We start from the raw sequence: 19,379 nt of genomic DNA on the forward strand, positions 1-19,379 counted from the left end.
GTTCCCAGCAACCAATCACTGATCACTACTGTTCCCAATAACCAATCACTGATCACTACTGTTCCCAATAACCAATCACTGATCACTACTGTTCCCAGCAACCAATCACTGATCACTACTGTTCCCAGCAACCAATCACTCATCACTACTGTTCCCAATAACCAATCACTGATCACTACTGTTCCCAATAACCAATCACTGATCACTACTGTTCCCAATAACCAATCACTGATCACTACTGTTCCCAACAACCAATCACTTCCTCTTCAGATTCAGATCATGGACAGATATCCTGATATTTTGCTTTAGAATTTGCATTGTTCCATCAATGATGGCGAGTCGTCCTGGTCCAGATGCAGCAAGGGTGGACTCATGAGCATTGTTGTAAGTTGTTAAGTTCCCCTGGGTTCCTTTGTGACCTCGTGGACCATTACACGTCTTGCTCTTGGAGAGATCTTTGATGGTCTCCACTCCTGGGGAGGAGAACAACGGTGTTGAATTTCCTCCATTTCTACACAATCTGTCTGACTGTGGATTGGTGGAGTCCAAACTCTTTAGAGATGGTTTAGAACCTTTTCCAGCCTGATGAGCTTCAACAACTCTTTTCTGAAGTCCTCAGAACTCTCCTTTGTTCGGTACACTTCCACAGACACGTGTAGTGAAGATCCGACTTTGAAACATTTATGGACAGAATGGCGTTAAAGTGAGTAAACTGGAAATCTGGGCTTTCCTTAGTGCAGGGAAACGTGTGGATTGTCACTCACAGGAGGAGCTTGTGCGATAATTAAAAACTGTCTCACCTCACACTCACCTCACACTCACACACACACACACGCACGCGCACACGCACGCACACACACACACACACACACACACACACACACACACACGCACACACACACACACACACACAATGTTCAGGCTTGTCCTCTTGCTGCTAAAAAAAATGGAATTTCATTGAGTGTGTTTTCCACCTTTACTGATTTCCAAACACGCGGATGCTCGGAACGCCGCAGGAAATGAAACACCGCTTCACATCGATACGAGTCCTGCGAGAGGAGATGCTGCTCCGGGAAATACAGGATGTAGACAAAGCCTCTCCTCTACATCTCCTCCATCACTCCTCTCCTCTACATCTCCTCCATCACTCCTCTACTCTACATCTCCTCCATCTCTCTAATCCTCTACATCTCCTCCATCACTCCTCTCCTCTACATCTCCTCCATCACTCCTCTTCTTTACATCTCCTCCATCACTCCTCTCCTCTACATCTCCTCCAACACTCCTCTACTCTACATCTCCTCCATTACGCCTCTCCTCTACATCTCCTCCATCACTCTAATCCTCTACATCTCCATCACTCCTCTCCTCTACATCTCCTCCATCACTCCTCTCCTCTACATCTCCTCCATCACTCCTCTACTCTACATCTCCTCCATCTCTCTAATCCTCTACATCTCCTCCATCACTCCTCTCCTCTACATCTCCTCCATCACTCCTCTTCTTTACATCTCCTCCATCACTCCTCTCCTCTACATCTCCTCCAACACTCCTCTACTCTACATCTCCTCCATTACGCCTCTCCTCTACATCTCCTCCATCACTCTAATCCTCTACATCTCCATCACTCCTCTCCTCTACATCTCCTCCATCACTCCTCTCCTCTACATCTCCTCCATCACTCCTCTCCTCTACTTCTGAAACTACAATATTTAACTCTAAAACTATGTGTTCCATCCATTAATAATGTTGTTCTCCGTCTCAGGTGCTGCAGAAGAACCCGTGTTGCTATGACACTACCTGAGCTCGTAAACTGCATCAAAATCACTGTTCATCAACACGTAACCTTCTTACAGAAGTGAGTTGTTTTGTTTTGTTTAATCACACACCACGCAGGACGACAATATTGCACCAAATTTAGCAACAAGCTAATTGTCGGTCCTGCACTCATCTGCGTGAGCACTCTATAATTTGGAGACTGTTGTTCTAGACTGGCCTGAGAGCAGGAAAAAAGCAGCTGCTCGTGACTGACACACTGACAGAAAGGAGACAGAGGAAGGAAAGGAAAAGGGCACGAACCCTCATCGTCATGCTAGCATATATATTTAGCATCATAATAGTACTGTACAGAGAGCGCTAACGCTACAAAGCTAACTTATAAGCACTGCAATCAGTACAGGAGTTAAATATCCCCCCACACACACTTAGAAATAACGTAGTAGTAGTAGTAGTAGTCATAGTAGTAGTAGTAGTAGTAGTGGTCGTCGACATATTATCAGATGTATTTGTTTGTTTGTTTGTTTGTTTAATTTATTACTGCTGGACACAACGCTACACGACTGCGAGCGGATTGTGTTCTAGTCTTTACAGAATCACTGGATGGGACTCGTTTGCTGATCGTGAAGACGTTAACACAGCGTCAGTGTGCGTCTCACTTGGACAGACGTGGCTGATTACAAACAGGAAGCCAGACGCAGCTCTAGACGAGAACCTGGGATGATTCTGCTTATGGTCACGGCGAGAGTGTAGAGATTTAATACATCAGGAGCGAGTGAGGAGATCGCTGTGAGGTTGGAGACTGGAGGAAGAAGACGATCAGAGAGTCACACCGTGGTGACGTCTTGAGAATTAGCAGACACAGCGCATGCTATACTGCGGAGATATAAACGAGCATCGAGCCATTTTTCATTCAATTCTTCATCACTCGAACATGTCGTCCATGTTTATTCTATTCTCTCTCTCTCTCTCTCTCTCTCTCTCTCTCTCTCTCTCAGTGTGTTATTTATATCACCATGTTGTAATTATTCCATGCTGTCCTTCTTCAACTCAACAGGCTCTCTGTTCTTCTTGATGAAGAGCATGCAGATCTTCAATTGTTATATGAGGAATAACCCCCTGTGTGTGGTCCTGCTGTAGTGAAATAATCCACAATAAGGTGGTGATGAGTTGATGAACAGCACACCTTGAAGTCTTTTATTCCTCTTTTAGACCCTTAATTATCCAATGTGGTACCAAGTTCCAAATTACTGCTCATTATTTTCTTGTACATCTTATCTAGAACCTGTCAGGAGATGAATATTTAGAAGTTACTCTTGGTATTTGGTGCGCTCTTAGCAAAAGGGTTCTTTAAGGGTTCTTAGCTTTATTTGTTTTGTTTTTATTTATTTTTTAAACGGTTCTATCTGTAAAGGCCTACGAGGAAATGCATTCCAATCAGAAATGATTCCAAGTAAAATCCCTTTTTTTTTTTTTTTTGAAAGCTCAGAGCCCTAAATTATGTAAAGAACCCCTAAAGAACCCTTTTTCTAAAAATGTGTGTATTAACGCTGTAAGCATGCTGCACAAATCTCATTACTTTCTCCTTCATATTTCGAACCTATCAGGAGTCTAACATTTAGAATTGAATCGTGACACTTGGCACACTGTTAGGAAAATGGTTCTTCAAGGGTTCTTTAAAGGTTCTAAATAAGTTCCTCCTAAATAAATTCCTCCTAAATTGGTAGAACCGTACACCAAAGAACGTTCTTATAAAAAATTATTTCAAAGTAGCACCCTTTTTGGAAGGTAAGGACCTATAATTATCCAATGAATCCATAAAGAACCCTTGAAGAACCCTCTTTTAAGAGTGCATGTATTAACCGAGTAAGTGTGCGGTACAAACTCCACATGACTGGTGGTTATTATCTTCTTCATACCCAGAAACCATGTGGAGTTTAACTTTTTGGTACTTGATAGACGCTCCAGTGAACCTTTAAGGGTTCATTTTATACTCAGCTTCCAAAAATAGTTCCCAGTTCATACATACTCTCACAGAAGAAGAAAAAACAAACATCTGGTTCTTCAATGGTTCTTTAAAGGTTCACTGAATAATCACAGGTTCTTAGCTTCCAAAAAGGAAGCTTCTTCTTGGAATCTTGTATGGTCGGAAAACATCGTGTTATATGCTAAAACATTGCTCTTTCTTTTCTAGAACCTAGAACATGTCAGGTAAGGGTTCTTTAAGGGTTCTTACCCTCCTAAAATCCCTTTCTGATAGGGATACAGTACATTTCTAAATGTATGTATCGATTGTACATTATAGACAGCCGATTCAGACTTCCACGCATTCTCGCTACGCGTCCATCTGAACATGTCAGGCAGAACCAATCAGGTTCTCTCAACCAACAAATAATAACAATAACAATTCAACATCCAGTTCATAAATAACTGTCATTTATACAATTTCCATGTCCTGTTCTCTCGGTGCCACGCATGTACTGCCGCTTTATTGGCGCACTTACCCTCGGAGCATGCTTTAGGAGGAGCGCACGAGCGAGTGTGAAGCGTTCATGATCGACTTAATAGTGGCGAGTCTCGGTAATAAGGATATAATGATTTTACACCACGAGGCACGGACCGGACGAGGAAAGCTCGGCATTAACTCGAGCGGCGATGTGAGGAGCTCTGGATGGAGCTAATCAGGGAAAGAAGAAGCTTCTCCGAAGAAGGATGAAGATGTTGACGTGATACAGCAGGTTTCTCACGACAATCTCGGCTTCGGAGATGTTTATCGATGAACCTTCTTTTACCAGAACCTTCCGAATGTGTTTGTTTTTTTTTCCAGTTCCTAGAGAAAGATAGAGAAACAACTCGTGGATGGTGTTTCATGGCTTCATCCTGACACTCACTGGAGTCTACAAATTTTCTCATAGGAACCTACAAGATATAACTCGTAACATTCTCTCAGCTGCGAATCGGGGGCGGGGCATAAGATATACGCAGCGCTGCGTCAGAATCGCATCGCATCGCTGTCCTCACCTCTGCTCAGAGAGTTTTAGAAATCATTTTAGAAAAGCAAATGTACAGTGAAAGGAGTTCCCCTTTTCGGATGATGGAGAACTGTCTGAACATCGATCGAATTTAGTCATTTAGCAGTGAATTCGAATGACGGGATGACCACTGACCATCAAACCTGGTTTTATCTGCAGTCTATTAGAGAAGAACGGTTGGTATCTTTAAAAACAAAATTTTTTTTTAAATAATTAAAAAAAATTTTTTTTTTTTTTAAAAAGGTGAAATCAAACGATCTCCTCATTCTAGGAATGAGCCAACAAGAACGGTTGCTAACATGATGAGGATGAAACTTGGACCTGAATGGTTATCTCACACACAGACACACACACACACACACACACACACACACACTCACAGTGAAAATCTGCTCCTCGTCCGGTGTGTAAAACTCATGTATACGTATTCAATAGGGTTCAATTTCTTCAATGTTCTTCTTAATGTTTTCATATTTTACTCCTGAAGTACATAGTAGCATTGTTGTTGTTGTTGTTGTTGTTGTTGTTTTTTTTAGCTTTTTAGAGCAGAGCTGTTTTTCAGTTTCTTGGAACGTTTGGTTTTCCAAGATATATGAAGTAATATCTGCAATACATAGCATTAAAACTCAAAAAGATCATCAAACCTGTGTAGTGTTGTAGACCAGGACACGAGTCTGACTTTCCACATAAACAGAAATGTTTTGTTTTTTTTTAAATCAGTGTAAAAAAAAAAATTGTTCTAAGGAGATGTTTATTTAACGTCTATGGAAGGAGTCTCCAGTGTCAGCTGTCAGGACAGAGGAGTTTTACGCTATAACGTGAGTGAGAACTTGTCTCACGGACGTTGTTCCACAACATTAAATGTAACTATAAACGGATAAAAAATGCAACATGACGTTCTGTAATGAATGCATGTAACAGTATAATCGCACTGTAGAACCGGGTAAGACTCGGCGTTTAATACGGATGAGGCTCAGGAACTGAACGTTGGCTCTTTGCCCGTCCTGGGATAAATCTCAAGCCGGACAGAAAAGCCGCAGACCTGAACGAGTCGTCTGGACTCATCATCCATACTCAAGCGATCGGTGTCACATCGGAGCGTTCCCGCTTCACATTACCATCGCCGTTCCATAGTAAACACCTAGCAGGTGTCGCTCGGCCTGCGTCCCATCTCCCTGCTAAAATTAGAGCGAGTGCGCGAGGTCAAACGTGTCGTCTGTCCTCCTTTTAGCTCCACAAACGCCAAGCAAAAAAAAAGGTCACATGACTATGCAGATCAAGCCACAGGTCGGTTTCCCGTGTCCCGGGATTACGCGGCGCTCCTGGTTGCCACGCCGACGGCAGTTAGCAGGGAAAACTGGGTTACCGGGCAGACGGCGATTGTGGCACGCCGTCGCCATGGCGACAGGGGTCAGGGCTGGGAAGAAAGGCAACGTTTAGGCCCCGGTGCGTTCATAAACACACATTAACTCTATCTCCGTGGAGCAGCGTGTCAGTACGTGACCCTTTTAACCGCCGCAGCGTTCTGATTGTTCATTTAAAAGGGTAATTTTATTCACGCTGTTCTATTTTTATTCCTATATACAGTATATTGTACGCTGTGTGTGGTTTACAGTACGGTGGTTTGGATACATTTATGTTTTTAGAGACTTTTTTCCCTCCAGTTTCAATCACAAAGCAGCTTCGCAAAAATAGGCTTTGAATGGGTTTAAAAGGGAAACGTGTGAGAAGTATGTGATGATCATGTGCTGACCTCTTTATGGGGTTTTATTAACATTCATTAACATTTTACTTCCTGTAAAGACAACTTTACTTCCTGTAAGACCATTTTACTTCCTGTATAGACAACCTTCCTTCCTGTAAGGCCCATTTACTTCCTGTAAAGACCATTTCACTTCCTGTAAGACCATTTTACTTGCTGTAAAGACAACCTTCCTTCTTGTAAGACCCTATAACTTCCTGTAAAGACCATTTCACTTCCTGTAAGACCCATTTACTTCCTGTAAAGACAACTTACCTTCCTGTAAGACCCTTTTACTTCCTGTAAGGACACGTTTCCTTCCTGTAAGACCCTTTTACTTCCTGTAAGACCATTTTACTTCCTGTAAAGACAACCTTCCTTCTTGTAAGACCCTATAACTTCCTGTAAAGACAATTTCACTTCCTGTAAGACCCTTTACTTCCTGTAAAGACAACTTACCTTCCTGTAAGACCCTTTTACTTCCTATAAGGACACATTTCCTTCCTGTAAGACCCTTTTACTTCCTGTAAGACCATTTTACTTCCTGTAAAGACAACCTTCCTTCTTGTAAAATCCTTTTACTTCCTGTAAGACCATTTTACTTCCTGTAAAGACAACCTTCCTTCTTGTAAGACCCTTTTACTTCCTGTAAAGACAACTTACCTTCCTGTAAGACCCTTTTACTTCCTGTAAGGACACGTTTCCTTCCTGTAAGACCCTTTTACTTCCTGTAAGGCCATTTTACTTCCTGTAAGACCATTTCACTTCCTGTAAGACCATTTCACTTCCTGTAAAGACAACTTTCCTTCCTGTAAGCCATGCATATAGACTCCATGTTACATATTAAGTGAAGAAAATCACACACTAGGTGACCATATCAATCAGCCCCACTGCTCTCCCAATTGAGCGCACATGCACGCACACGCAAACACACACGCACACACACACACACACACACACACACACACACACACACACCCCTACGTGAGACGACCTGTTGAGCTCTGCTGCCCTGGTGTCACCTCTACTGATTGAATGTGTTCAATTAAGCTGTGTAACCAGATTCAGGCTGGACAGTTAATCCTGTAACACCTGCAGCCTCACAGTTCAAGTCCATCTCACACTCACACACACACGCGCACACACACACACACTCCAAGAGCAGTGCAGAAGCACTGATGAGAACCTGGACGCCTAATTAACCTGTCGAATAAGAAGTCAGATCCAGTCTTCCCCATCACGCTTTCCGTGTTACTTCAGATCACACGGTGGGGCGGCGACTTGACTCAGCTCAGTGTCATTAGAGGGGAAAAGTTCAGAGAATTATAAAGTTCGGAGACTTCACATTTATTTCAAAGAATAATAAAGGTTCCTGATGTTTTTTTTGTTTTTTTTCTGGAAGCAAAGCAGGAGGTCTTCAAATGTGATATGTCTGAGGTGTGCCTTGTAGGAAACGACAGCAGTGGAGAAAGCAGCATGGATGTGGAATGGTGGAAGCATATCACATTCACGATTCAAATGAAAATAAATTCAACATTTTTAAACTCGCACGAGCTTCCAACATTTGTACCATTTATGTAGGCGGGACAAATGTGTTCCTGGGAGCATTTGATTGGATACAAATACAGAATGAATCATCAAAACACTTTTTATCATTTCCCCAGCCTGTAAAATTAAAATACCTATAAAATACTTTCAAATGTATATCTGGAACTTATATATTTCCCTAAAGCTGCTTTGTGACAACGTCCATTGTTACAAGCGCTAAACAAATCAAATTAAATTGAATAAACTGACTTTAAATATTATATTTAGCTAAAAATTACAAAAGTGGAAAAAAAATTACACATTTCTTGGCACATTTAGAAATTTCTATTCGATTAAAAGAATACACGGTGCTACATTCTGCAAGGGCGAGTCAAATGAAGACCTTTAAAGTGTGACGAATTAAAAATCTGACACTTATTAAGCACCGGAACACGAAATTGTATTTTTCTCATTCTCACACCTCCTATTCTTTTGAACTGTGATTGAGATTTGTTTCCATACGAAAGGATTTCCGATTAATTTAACTATTTTCTTTTTTAAAAAAACCATCTTCCTGTACACTTCCTGCTCCTTTTCTCTGTCAATCTTCCTTCCAAGAGGGCCGAGAGCTACTTCTGTCCTTGTGCACACCTTTCACATCCTGTGACACGGCGCTCATACAGCTTACTCTTAGAACCTTTTAATCGGATCTCGAAGGGATAAAAGTTGGCTTTCTGTTTCACACCATAAGAAATAACGGCTTTAACGCCCTACACATTGTGCCGTCTATCCAATAAGGAGCTGTTAGGGTTGACTCACACTGGCCTTTAGATGCCACCTCCATTTTTTCCATTATTGCTGGTCCTCTATGAGCCGGTAATGGAGTTTATTTCATTAGGCTGCGGAAGCGGAGGATGTTAGGCATGGTGGGAGCTAAAAGGGGGCATTTGCAGAGCCCAAAATAGTGCATTAATTTTAGAAAATTGCACTGTGCTTCGTGACTGTGAAAAAAAATGTGTTGTCCCACTAGGCAACATCAACTGCAAGCATTAAAATGTTTACGTCTTTAGTTTTTTACGTTAGCTACAGGGCTCGTGTGCCGACCAATCAGAGAAACTGGACTTAAAAGTAAAAGTGTAGGTACTCTGTCAACAATACCTTAGTAAAGTTCCAACAATCAGAGTGGTGTTTTTCCTTCGGCGGCCATCTTGGATAATCAGAATGACATTTTTCCTTCGGCGGCCATCTTGGATAATCAAAATTACATTTTTCCTTTGGCGGCCATCTTGGATAATCAGAATGACATTCTTCCTTCCGCGGCCATCTTAGATAATTAAAATTACATTTTTCCTTCAGCGGCCATCTTAGATAATTAAAATGACATTTTTCCTTCAGCGGCCATCTTGGATAATCAGAATGACATTTTTCCTTCGGCGGCCATCTTGGATAATCAGAATGACATTTTTCCTTCGGCGGCCATCTTGGATAATCAAAATTACATTTTTCCTTTGGTGGCCATCTTGGATAATCAGAATGACATTTTTCCTTCGGCGGCCATCTTAGATAATTAAAATGACATTTTTCCTTCGGCGGCCATCTTGGATAATCAGAATGACATTTTTCCTTCGGCGGCCATCTTGGATAATCAGAGTAACATTTTTCCTTCGGCGGCCATCTTGGATAATCAGAATGACATTTTTCCTTCGGCGGCCATCTTGGATAATCAAAATTACATTTTTCCTTTGGCGGCCATCTTGGATAATCAAAATTACATTTTTCCTTTGGCAGCCATCTTGGATAATCAGAATGACATTTTTCCTTCGGCGGCCATCTTGGATAATCAAAATTACATTTTTCCTTTGGCGGCCATCTTGGATAACCAAAATTACATTTTTCCTTTGGCAGCCATCTTGGATAATCAGAATGACATTTTTCCTTCGGCGGCCATCTTGGATAATCAGAGTGACATTTTTCCTTCAGCGGCCATCTTGGATAATCAGAATGACATTTTTCCTTTGGCGGCCATCTTGGATAATCAAAATTACATTTTTCCTTTGGTGGCCATCTTGGATAATCAAAATTACATTTTTCCTTTGGCAGCCATCTTGGATAATCAGAATGACATTTTTCCTTCGGCGGCCATCTTGGATAATCAAAATGATATATTTCCCTCTATGGTTATCTTGGATAATCACAATTTTATTTTTCCTTCGGCGGCCATCTTGGATAATCAGAATGAGATTTTTCTTGGATAAATAGAGTTACAGTTTTCCCTCAGCACAGTGTGGTATCACTCCGCCCACCCAGTAGGCCACGCCTGCTAAATTCTAACGCCGTTAGAACCAAGGAATTTGTTTACGATGTGTGATTTTTGTCTGCGACAGCTTACAGCGTGAAGTCTTCTCACGTTTACAGCCATGTGATGCTACAGTTGTGCTTTTTTCTTAAAACTGTAACGTCCTTTTGGTTTCAGTTCGAATAAACAGCACTCGCTGATGATATGCATACACTCGCACGTGATATGGGAAGCCATCCCACGACACCTTTCTACAACTGTAAAGAAATAAAAATAACAAAAAGCTCTCGAACGCTAACAAGAACCAAAAGTTATCTTCCCTCTTCCTTCCTTCTTTCCCTTTAAAAAGCATAAAAAATCAAACCCGGAGAAACGTCAAACTGCCCCTTTCTTTTCTGAAGTGCTCTTACAGCGGGTCGTAATTAGGCTCCCTACTCAGCACAGGAAAGGGATTTGCACCTCAGCAGGAAGATCAGGTTGACCTTTAGGACTTCCAGTCCGTCTGCGTGAATGCTGCTGGGAAAACCCACAGCGAGAACAAGTCCAATTCAGTCCGAGGCTAATGCCCAATCCCTCACGGCCCCGTATTTCTTATGAAGTGCGCTGCATAGGGGAAGAAATAATGGCTTTTACAGCGTGTGGAGTGCTCTGGATGTCCTGTAGGGAGCTTCTGGGACTGAGGCACACTTTATTTTTTGCCTTCGGGCGGTTTCTTACTCTTTGTAGAAGTTAAAAAAAAGCCCAGATTGATTTGAGGTCTGATTGAGCCTGCGATCAGACTAAGCGACAAAGCGACAGTCGAGCGTGCGTTTTCGGTGACTGAGCCGGGATTTCAGCAACAACTGAATATTCAAATGTGTTAAGAAGCGATGGATCCCGTGGATCTTGTCGAAAGATTCCCCGGCCCAGTTTTAGCTAGTACAGCTAGCTCACTTTGCTAATCTAATCTGAGAACGAAGTTAGTACGAAGCCGAGCACGTGACGTAATTTCATTAGCACGGGTTAGTGCGTCACTTAATTTCTGTTTCACGAGCTCGCTTTAAAAGGGAGAAATAGCTATTACTGTTTTTCATCATAATCACAATAAAAAAATAAAACGTTGGACAGGCCACGCCCACAAACAACCACCATACACACACACCGTACACACTACAGTCCTGAATGTTCCCCAGCCGCTTTGTTTCTTTGTCGTCCGTTCCCTCCTCTTTTTGTTTAATCTGAGCCTATTAATTGACAGTAACCTGTATGCTGCCATCGCTCTCTCTCTCTCTCTCTCTCTCTCTCTCTCTCTCTCTCTCTCTCGATCTCACACACAGCTTCTCCACACTGAGAGGAGAAAATAACGAGCACCACAAAAGCTGAATAAAAGCTGAATCACATTTACTGTTCGATCACCGAGCACATTTCACTCCCCTCTCTCTCTCCCTCTCCCTCCCTCCCTCCCTCCCTCCCTCTCTCTCTTTTTCTCTCTCTCTCGCTCTCTCTCTCTCTCTCTCTCTCTCTCACTCTCTCTATCTCACTCTCTCTCTCGCTCTCTCTCACTCTCTCTCTTGCTCTCTCTCACTCTCTCTATCTCACTCTCTCTCTCTCGCTCTCTCTCTCTATCTCACTCTCTCTCTCGCTCTCTCTCACTCTCTCTATCTCACTCTCTCTCTCGCTCTCTCTCACTCTCTCTATCTCACTCTCTCTCTCTCAGTCTCTCTCTCTCCCTCTCTCTCTCTCTCACTTTATCACTCTCTCTCTCACTCTCTCTCTCTCTCCCCCTCTCCCTCTCACTCTCTCTCTCTCACTCTCTCCCCCTCTCCCTCTCTCTCTCTCTCACTCTCTCTCACTCTCTCTCCCCCTCTCCCTCTCTCTCTCTCTCTCACTCTCTCTCTCCCCCTCTCTCTCTCTCTCACTCTCTCTCTCACTCTCTCCCCCTCTCCCTCTCTCTCTCTCTCTCTCTCTCTCCACCTCTCCCTCTCTCTCTCACCCTCTCTCTCTATGTGTGTGCGAGAGTTTGTTGAGCGAGTGGAGCGGAGTGTGTGCTGAGTGCGGGTGAATTGTGGCCGCAGTGTCAGAAACACACGTTTTCTCTTTCAATTTCTTTCTTCTTTTTCTTTTTTGTAAACGTTGAAATCTGTGGTCCACCGAGTAGTGAAACAAGGCTTGTTGCGGATTTTTTTCCGGCGTCGGCTACCAGCGTATCGCTGGGAATCATGGCCGCCCAGGATATGAATACTAGTCTAGATTCCCTGACACGGCGAGTGAAAGTGGTCTCCGCTGTGAGTGTAGAAGAGTGCATTTTAGCCACTGGAGATGTCGTTGGCATCAAAACGCCATTGTCTCGTTCTTGAATTCGGTAGAGAACTCAAACGAGGTAGTAGAGAAAGGAGTCGTAATTCGCTTTGGTTTGTTCACCCAGGAAACAAATCATCAGAGAGGTACAGGACTTTAGTTTTAGCTCTGATTTGATAGCTTCTATTAGAATGTTATATAGTGACACTCGGTACGTTTACACGGACGACGATAATCCCATATGAACCCGATTAAGACGATACTCTGATTAAGAAACTCGCATGTAAACAGAGATTATCGATGACCTTAATCCCATTAAAGTCCTACTCGAAGTAAACACAGATAGAATTAAGGCGTGTGGAGTATTCCTGTTTTAGTCGCATTATGGACGTGCGTTACAGACACGTACACACCTTAATCACGCTATTAACGTCGTGTGAGAGTTTTCACCGCATTGTGCGACACGACACGTACACACACGGCAGCGCTCCACCGTTTGACGGCAAACAAGAGAGCACGGCCGCGTCCCAAACCGCGTACTTACCCGCTATATAGTAGGAGAAATACATGTAAACATGATAAGTACGCGGTTTGGGACGCAGCCCACGGCTTCAAGCAGTCGTCTATTAGCACGTGCAGCACGACAAATAATTAACCGCACTCGACGTAAAATTTAAATAAAAACACCCAAAACTGTATACGGTTCCATAACGAAGACCAACTGTACGTCGATACGTGAAATTCCGGAGGGAACGTCGGACGGCGTGGCGCGGTGACGTAACGACGTGTGACGTTAACCCATCGATGTTCTATAACGTGTAAAACGGGAACATGGAAGGAGTTTTCTAAACGCGACTCATGTAAACACCTTCATCAGAATACTGTCTTATTCAGAATAAGGTCAGGAAGTAGAGTACGGCCGTGCGTGTAAACGTCGTGATTGAGAGCGTACTGAAAGTTAGCGGTGTCTCACTGCTCCTGGTGAAGTGTCGTGGGCGACGACGTGGATGATGTTCGTCAGGGAAACTTTACACTTTGGCAATAGAAGCACTTTTAAATAAGCTGGAGTTCTCGAAGGGAAATTACAATCCTGTAACAGCACTTTTCGTTCATCTGCTCACGCTGACGATGTTATTTAATATTCAAATCCAAAACGATACTTTATTAAAGACATCAGAGGACTGTGAAATGATCTCTCCGCTTAGAATTCGAAGATCCGGGATAAAAGCGAAGCGGTGTTTGTAGGAAAGTGGGGAAGTTTCCCTTCTTTTCAGTTCTTTTTCCCGACTTTTTCTTTCTCTCTCTCTCTCTTAACCTTTCTATTTATCCCTCGCTTTCTATTTCTATCTCTTTCTTCCTCTTTCTCCCCTTCTCTCTCTGTATCTTTGTCCCTTTTTCTTTCCCCCTCTTACTTTCTTTCTCTCTCTTTCATCTCTTTTTCTATCCATCATTTCCTTGCTCTCGTCACCTTTCTATGTATCCCTCTCTTTATTTCTCTTTCTTCCTCTCTTTCCTTTTCCCCCCTTTTCATTTCTTTTTTCTGACTTTTTCTTTCCATCATTTCTCTGTCTCTTCACCTTTATGTATCCCTCACTTTTTTATTTCTATCTCTCTCTTTCTCTTTTTCCTTTCTCTCTCTGTTTCTTTCCCCCCCTCTTCCTTTCCTTCTCTCTCTCTCTCTGTCTTTCGTTTCTTTTTCCGTCCATCATGTCCTTTCTCTCTTCACTTTTCTCTGTATCCCTCGCTTTTTATTTCTATCTCTTTCCTTCTCTTTTTCCTTTCTCTCTTTGTTTCTGTCCCTTTTTCTTTCCCCCTCTTCCTTTCTTCCTCTCTCTCTCTCTCTCTCTCTTTCATTTCTTATTCTTTCTATAATTTCCTTGCTCTCTTCACCTTTGTCTTTATCCCTCGCTTTTTATTTCTCTCTGTTTCTTTCTCCCTCCCCCCCTTTTCGTTTTTTCCCCCCGACTTTCTCTTTCCATCATTTCCATCCATTCCTTTCTTTTTTATTTTTCCCCCATTTCCCTTTCTTTTTCTCTCTTCCTCTCTATATTCCTTTCCCCGTTCCTTCATCTCCCTCAATCTCTGTCTTTCTTTCTCCCCCTCTTTCTCTCTCTATTCCTTTTTCTCATATCCTACCCCACCCTCTCTCTCTCTCTCTCTCTCTCCCTAAACAGAAGTGATTGTGATGTAAAATTATAAGTCTGGTAGATGTTTTTTTTGTTTTGTTTTGTTCTGAGTGCATTACGGCTGAATGAAATGAGAGTGAAGCCCCGCGGTCGCTCGGCCGCCTACACCCGAACCTCCTGTGTGCCTAAAAGCGTTTTATTCCCGATCCGCACCCTCCGCCCCGAGTCCCTGGATTATTTTTTTCACCTCTCACAACACCCCCCACTCACCCGCCCACCCACACACACGCTCACACACACACTCACACACCTCAAGGATGCAAGGGATTTTATCAGCAGCTAGCGGGACACGACAGAACCCGTATTCATGAAGCCCGGAGCAAATGGTTCCGTGTAGCCTGCAGCAGCTGCACTTAGGGGTCCAGCTCCCAAAAAAAATACAACATAAATAAATAAATAACCCCTGAAATGGTGCTACGGAGAACTTTTACAGCTCAAGAAGCTTTTAAAAGCGAAAGGGGGAGATATTTTCCCTTTTCCCTGCGGGACTAACAACCTGAAATGTGTGTTTTCACTTTCTGATGGGTTTTTTTTTTTTGGTCTGCAGAAATAAAGCGCCGCAGCACGCCGTGTCTTCTAATCAGCGCTGAAGTGTCCCTGAAAAAAACACTCGATTTCTTCCACCTCTGCACCTCTGTGTCTTTTATCCTCACAGGACACAGAGCTCCGTTATTTATCAGACCAGGTGTAATGAACCTGCTTCACAATTATCCGTGGGATAATGACACGAGGATGCTAAGTGCTCCGATACACCTCCATGTTGTTGTTGTTGTTGTTGTTTTGGCTTCATTCTGATAATGGAACGGAGTTTTACTAGGAGTTTGGTGGGTGGGACGACACTAACGAGGAGGCGGGAAATATCTATTTTTCAAATGAATAAATAATGAAATTTTTTATTTTTTTTTTAGGAAAAAAACGGGATCAGAGAGAGGACGGCGTGACGAAGTTGCTGAGTAACGCCTCCCCGAAGTGTTTTATTCCTTTCATACCACAGCAAAGTTTTATTCACTCATTAATCAACACACCACACTTTTTATCCGTTTATAGTTGCATTTAATGCTGGAGGGGAAAAAACTCTTCCTGTCGTCACTCACAATGAATGATTACACAAACTGAATCGGCTTACAGTTTATCTTCCGTTCCTTTCAGAAATCCTTGCTTAGTTTCAGGTTCTTTCTTGTTTTCCTCGTTTCTTTCTTTAAGCTTTTCACACATCCTCCCCTCACGATCTGGAGGAAGCATTAACTTCGATTAACAACGAACTTGAATGAGGGGAAGTCGTTATCCAGAACCGTCCGATTCTAGATATTCTCACTGCTGAGCGTGGTGGGGTCTGCAGAGTGCTGAATACATCATGCTGCTTCTACATTCCTAATAACTACGCTAGCATTACCTACGCTAGCATTACCTACGCTAGCATTACCTACACTAGCATTAACTATACTAGCATTACCAACTCTAGCATTACCAATGCTAGCATTACCTACGCTAGCATTAACTATACTAGCATTCCCTACGCTAGCATTACCTACGCTAGCATTAACTACGCTAGCATTAACTACGCTAGCATTAACTATACTAGCATTACCAACGCTAGCATTACCTACGCTAGCATTACCTATGCTAGCATTAACTATACTAGCATTACCAACGCTAGCATTACCTACGCTAGCATTAACTATACTAGCATTACCTACGCTAGCATTACCTATGCTAGCATTACCTACGCTAGCATTATCAACGTTAGCATTAAGTACGCTAGCATTAACTATGCTAGCGTTACCAACGCTACCATTACCAACGCTAGCATTAAGTACGCTAGCATTACCAACGCTAGCATTAACTACACTAGCATTACCAACGCTAGCATTACCAACTCTAGCATTAAGTACGCTAGCATTACCAACGCTAGCATTAAGTACGCTAGCATTACCAATGCTAGCATTAAGTACGCTAGCATTACCAACGCTAGCATTAAGTACGCTAGCATTACCAACGCTAGCATTAACTACGCTAGCATTACCAACGCTAGCATTACCAACGCTAGCATTACCAACTCTAGCATTAAGTACGCTAGCATTACCAACACTAGCATTAAGTACGCTAGCATTACCAACGCTAGCATTAAGTACGCTAGCATTACCAACGCTACCATTACCAACGCTACCATTAAGTACGCGAGCATTACCAACGCTAGCATTAAGTACTCGAGCATGAAGTACACTAGCATTACCAACACTAGCATTAACTACATTAGCATTAACTATGCTAGCATTACCAACTCTAGCATTACCAATGTTACCATTACCAACGCTAGCATTAACTACGCTAGCATTACCAACGCTAGCATTAACTACGCTAGCATTAACTATGCTAGCATTACCAACTCTAGCATTACCTACGCTAGCATTAAGTACGCTAGCATTACCAACGCTACCATTACCAACGCTAGCATTAAGTACGCGAGCATTAGCAATGCTAGCATTAAGTACTCGAGCATTAAGTACGCTAGCATTACCAACACTAGCATTAACTACACTAGCATTAATTATGCTAGCATTACCAACTCTAGCATTACCAATGTTACCATTACCAACGCTAGCATTAAGTACGCTAGCATTATCTAGGCTAGCATTACCAACATTAGCATTAACTACGCTAGCATTACCAACGCTAGCATTAACTACACTAATGTTACCAACGCTAGCATTAAGTACGCTAGCATTATCTAGGCTAGCATTACCAACACTAGCATTAACTACGCTAGCATTAACTACGCTAGCATTACCAACGCTAGCATTAAGTACACTAACGTTACCAACGGTAGCATTAACTATGCTAGCATTAACTACGCCAGCATTACCAATCTCATACACCAGTCCATAGCTACTCCTCCTGAAGCAGATGATTCATGGTCTTCTACATTCTGGGGAGGATGGGGTTCTTGGCTCGTACACGCCGTGCTACCAGTTGTGGTGTTCACACTATTAGTTCTCACGTATATTCTCGTGTGTATCCCTTTTACTAACTCTGCGTATGTTGCTATTCCTTCACGAGGGAAGGACTCATTCTTTGGAGGAGTGAAGCAGTCTTTCACCACAGAGCGTACACGGCTCCCGTCGGTCCCGTCGATAAATATTAACATGGCACGCTGTCTTACTTTAGCTCATGAGTTTATGCGAGTTCGCTCTGTCGTGAGAACACTGTGACCTTTTTCTCGCCGCCTCGACAACCCATATCACAGGAATGTGTCTTTCTCTCTTATCTTGTAAAAACATCCTAGCGTTCTCGTGTCTTCGTACGGGATGTACGGCCGGCCCGCCGTGTTTTTACCTTGAGCGATGAGCACGCTGTTGCTGAGGCACATGACTGTCTGATGATTTGTGTCTAACCAATAAGAATTCAAACTGTTGTCTGATATACAGATATATTTACCCTGGTCTTTTTGAATAAACCGAGAGACTTTGCTATCTGCGTTCTTTCTCTCTTCCTCGTCGTGTTACCGAGAAAGCATGCAGAAGTGTAAACCCCTCTGTCCTGAAGATAACCGCTTCACCCCTGACCGTTACAAAGCGCTGACAACGGAGACTCCTTCCGTAAACGTTACACGAACACGTTTCTACTTACAGAAACGTTTCCGGAATAAACGATTATTATTTAACCCGTGTCCGCTGCAAACGAGCCGTTGCTATAGAAACGATAACGATATTTTTAAAAAATAAAAAAAAAGTTGTACGAATACTCACCTGTCTGCATCGCTTCCGGCTTTCCTGTAGCAGAGAACACATCTGGACGGTGTGATATATCCAAACTAACTTTTATTTACAATAAAAATATCATTCAGTGAAATAAGTCATATATTTGTAAAAAATAATAGTAATAATAATAATAAAAAAAAAAATAAAAAAATCCAATATGTACAATAAATACAGTTTTAATATAAAAAAATGGGAATATGATCGGTAAAGTACAGCGTGGACATTAGCGCGCACTCTCTCTCTCTCTCTCTCTCACACACACACACACACACACGATCCAGATGCGCGTGTTTTTTCAGGAGCTGCTGTGGCGCATGTGGAAGTTGACGACGTACTCGGCGTTGGTGCGCTGCACTGAGATGGCGAACGGTTCGAACGGGTGGAAGGTGAAGGCCACGAGGCGGCGCACGGCGTGATTTATCGGCCGACCCAGAAGACCAGCCTGGATTTTAAACTTCAACAAGCCAGAGTCTCGCGCATAAAACCTAAACACACACACACACACACACACACAGAAAGAATGAGATGATATAGAGTTCTGATACAACAATCAAATAAAAGAAATATCTACTCACGTGTAATTTTTTTAAAATTTCTTTCACAACTGTGTTCCTAAATATTAGTTACGGGAAGTTCGGTATTTTCCTAAAATAAATAAATAAATAAATAAATAAATAAATAAATAAACAAACAAGCAGACATTTCTGATGGGTCCAATGCCGGGGGAAAAAGACGGGATTGGGGGAAAACCTATTTTTGGAGACCTGACTGAACTATTTTCGTTAG

The 19,379-nt window shown here is 42.6% G+C and overlaps 1 protein-coding gene across 1 annotated transcript in view; it reads right to left on the bottom strand.

Annotated features, from left to right (window-relative positions):
- Positions 1–17,510: 17,510 nt before the first annotated feature.
- det1 (DET1 partner of COP1 E3 ubiquitin ligase) overlaps positions 17,511–19,379 on the bottom strand; it is a 9,264-nt gene continuing 7,395 nt past the window's right edge. The window contains exon 6 of the mRNA XM_053631603.1: positions 17,511–19,078. Coding sequence (XP_053487578.1) covers positions 18,889–19,078 — 190 coding nt within the window. The 3' untranslated portion in view covers positions 17,511–18,888. The remainder of the gene's footprint in view (positions 19,079–19,379) is intronic.

The sequence above is a fragment of the Ictalurus furcatus genome, chromosome 8 (assembly GCF_023375685.1).
Source record: "Ictalurus furcatus strain D&B chromosome 8, Billie_1.0, whole genome shotgun sequence".
Lineage (NCBI taxonomy): Eukaryota > Metazoa > Chordata > Actinopteri > Siluriformes > Ictaluridae > Ictalurus > Ictalurus furcatus.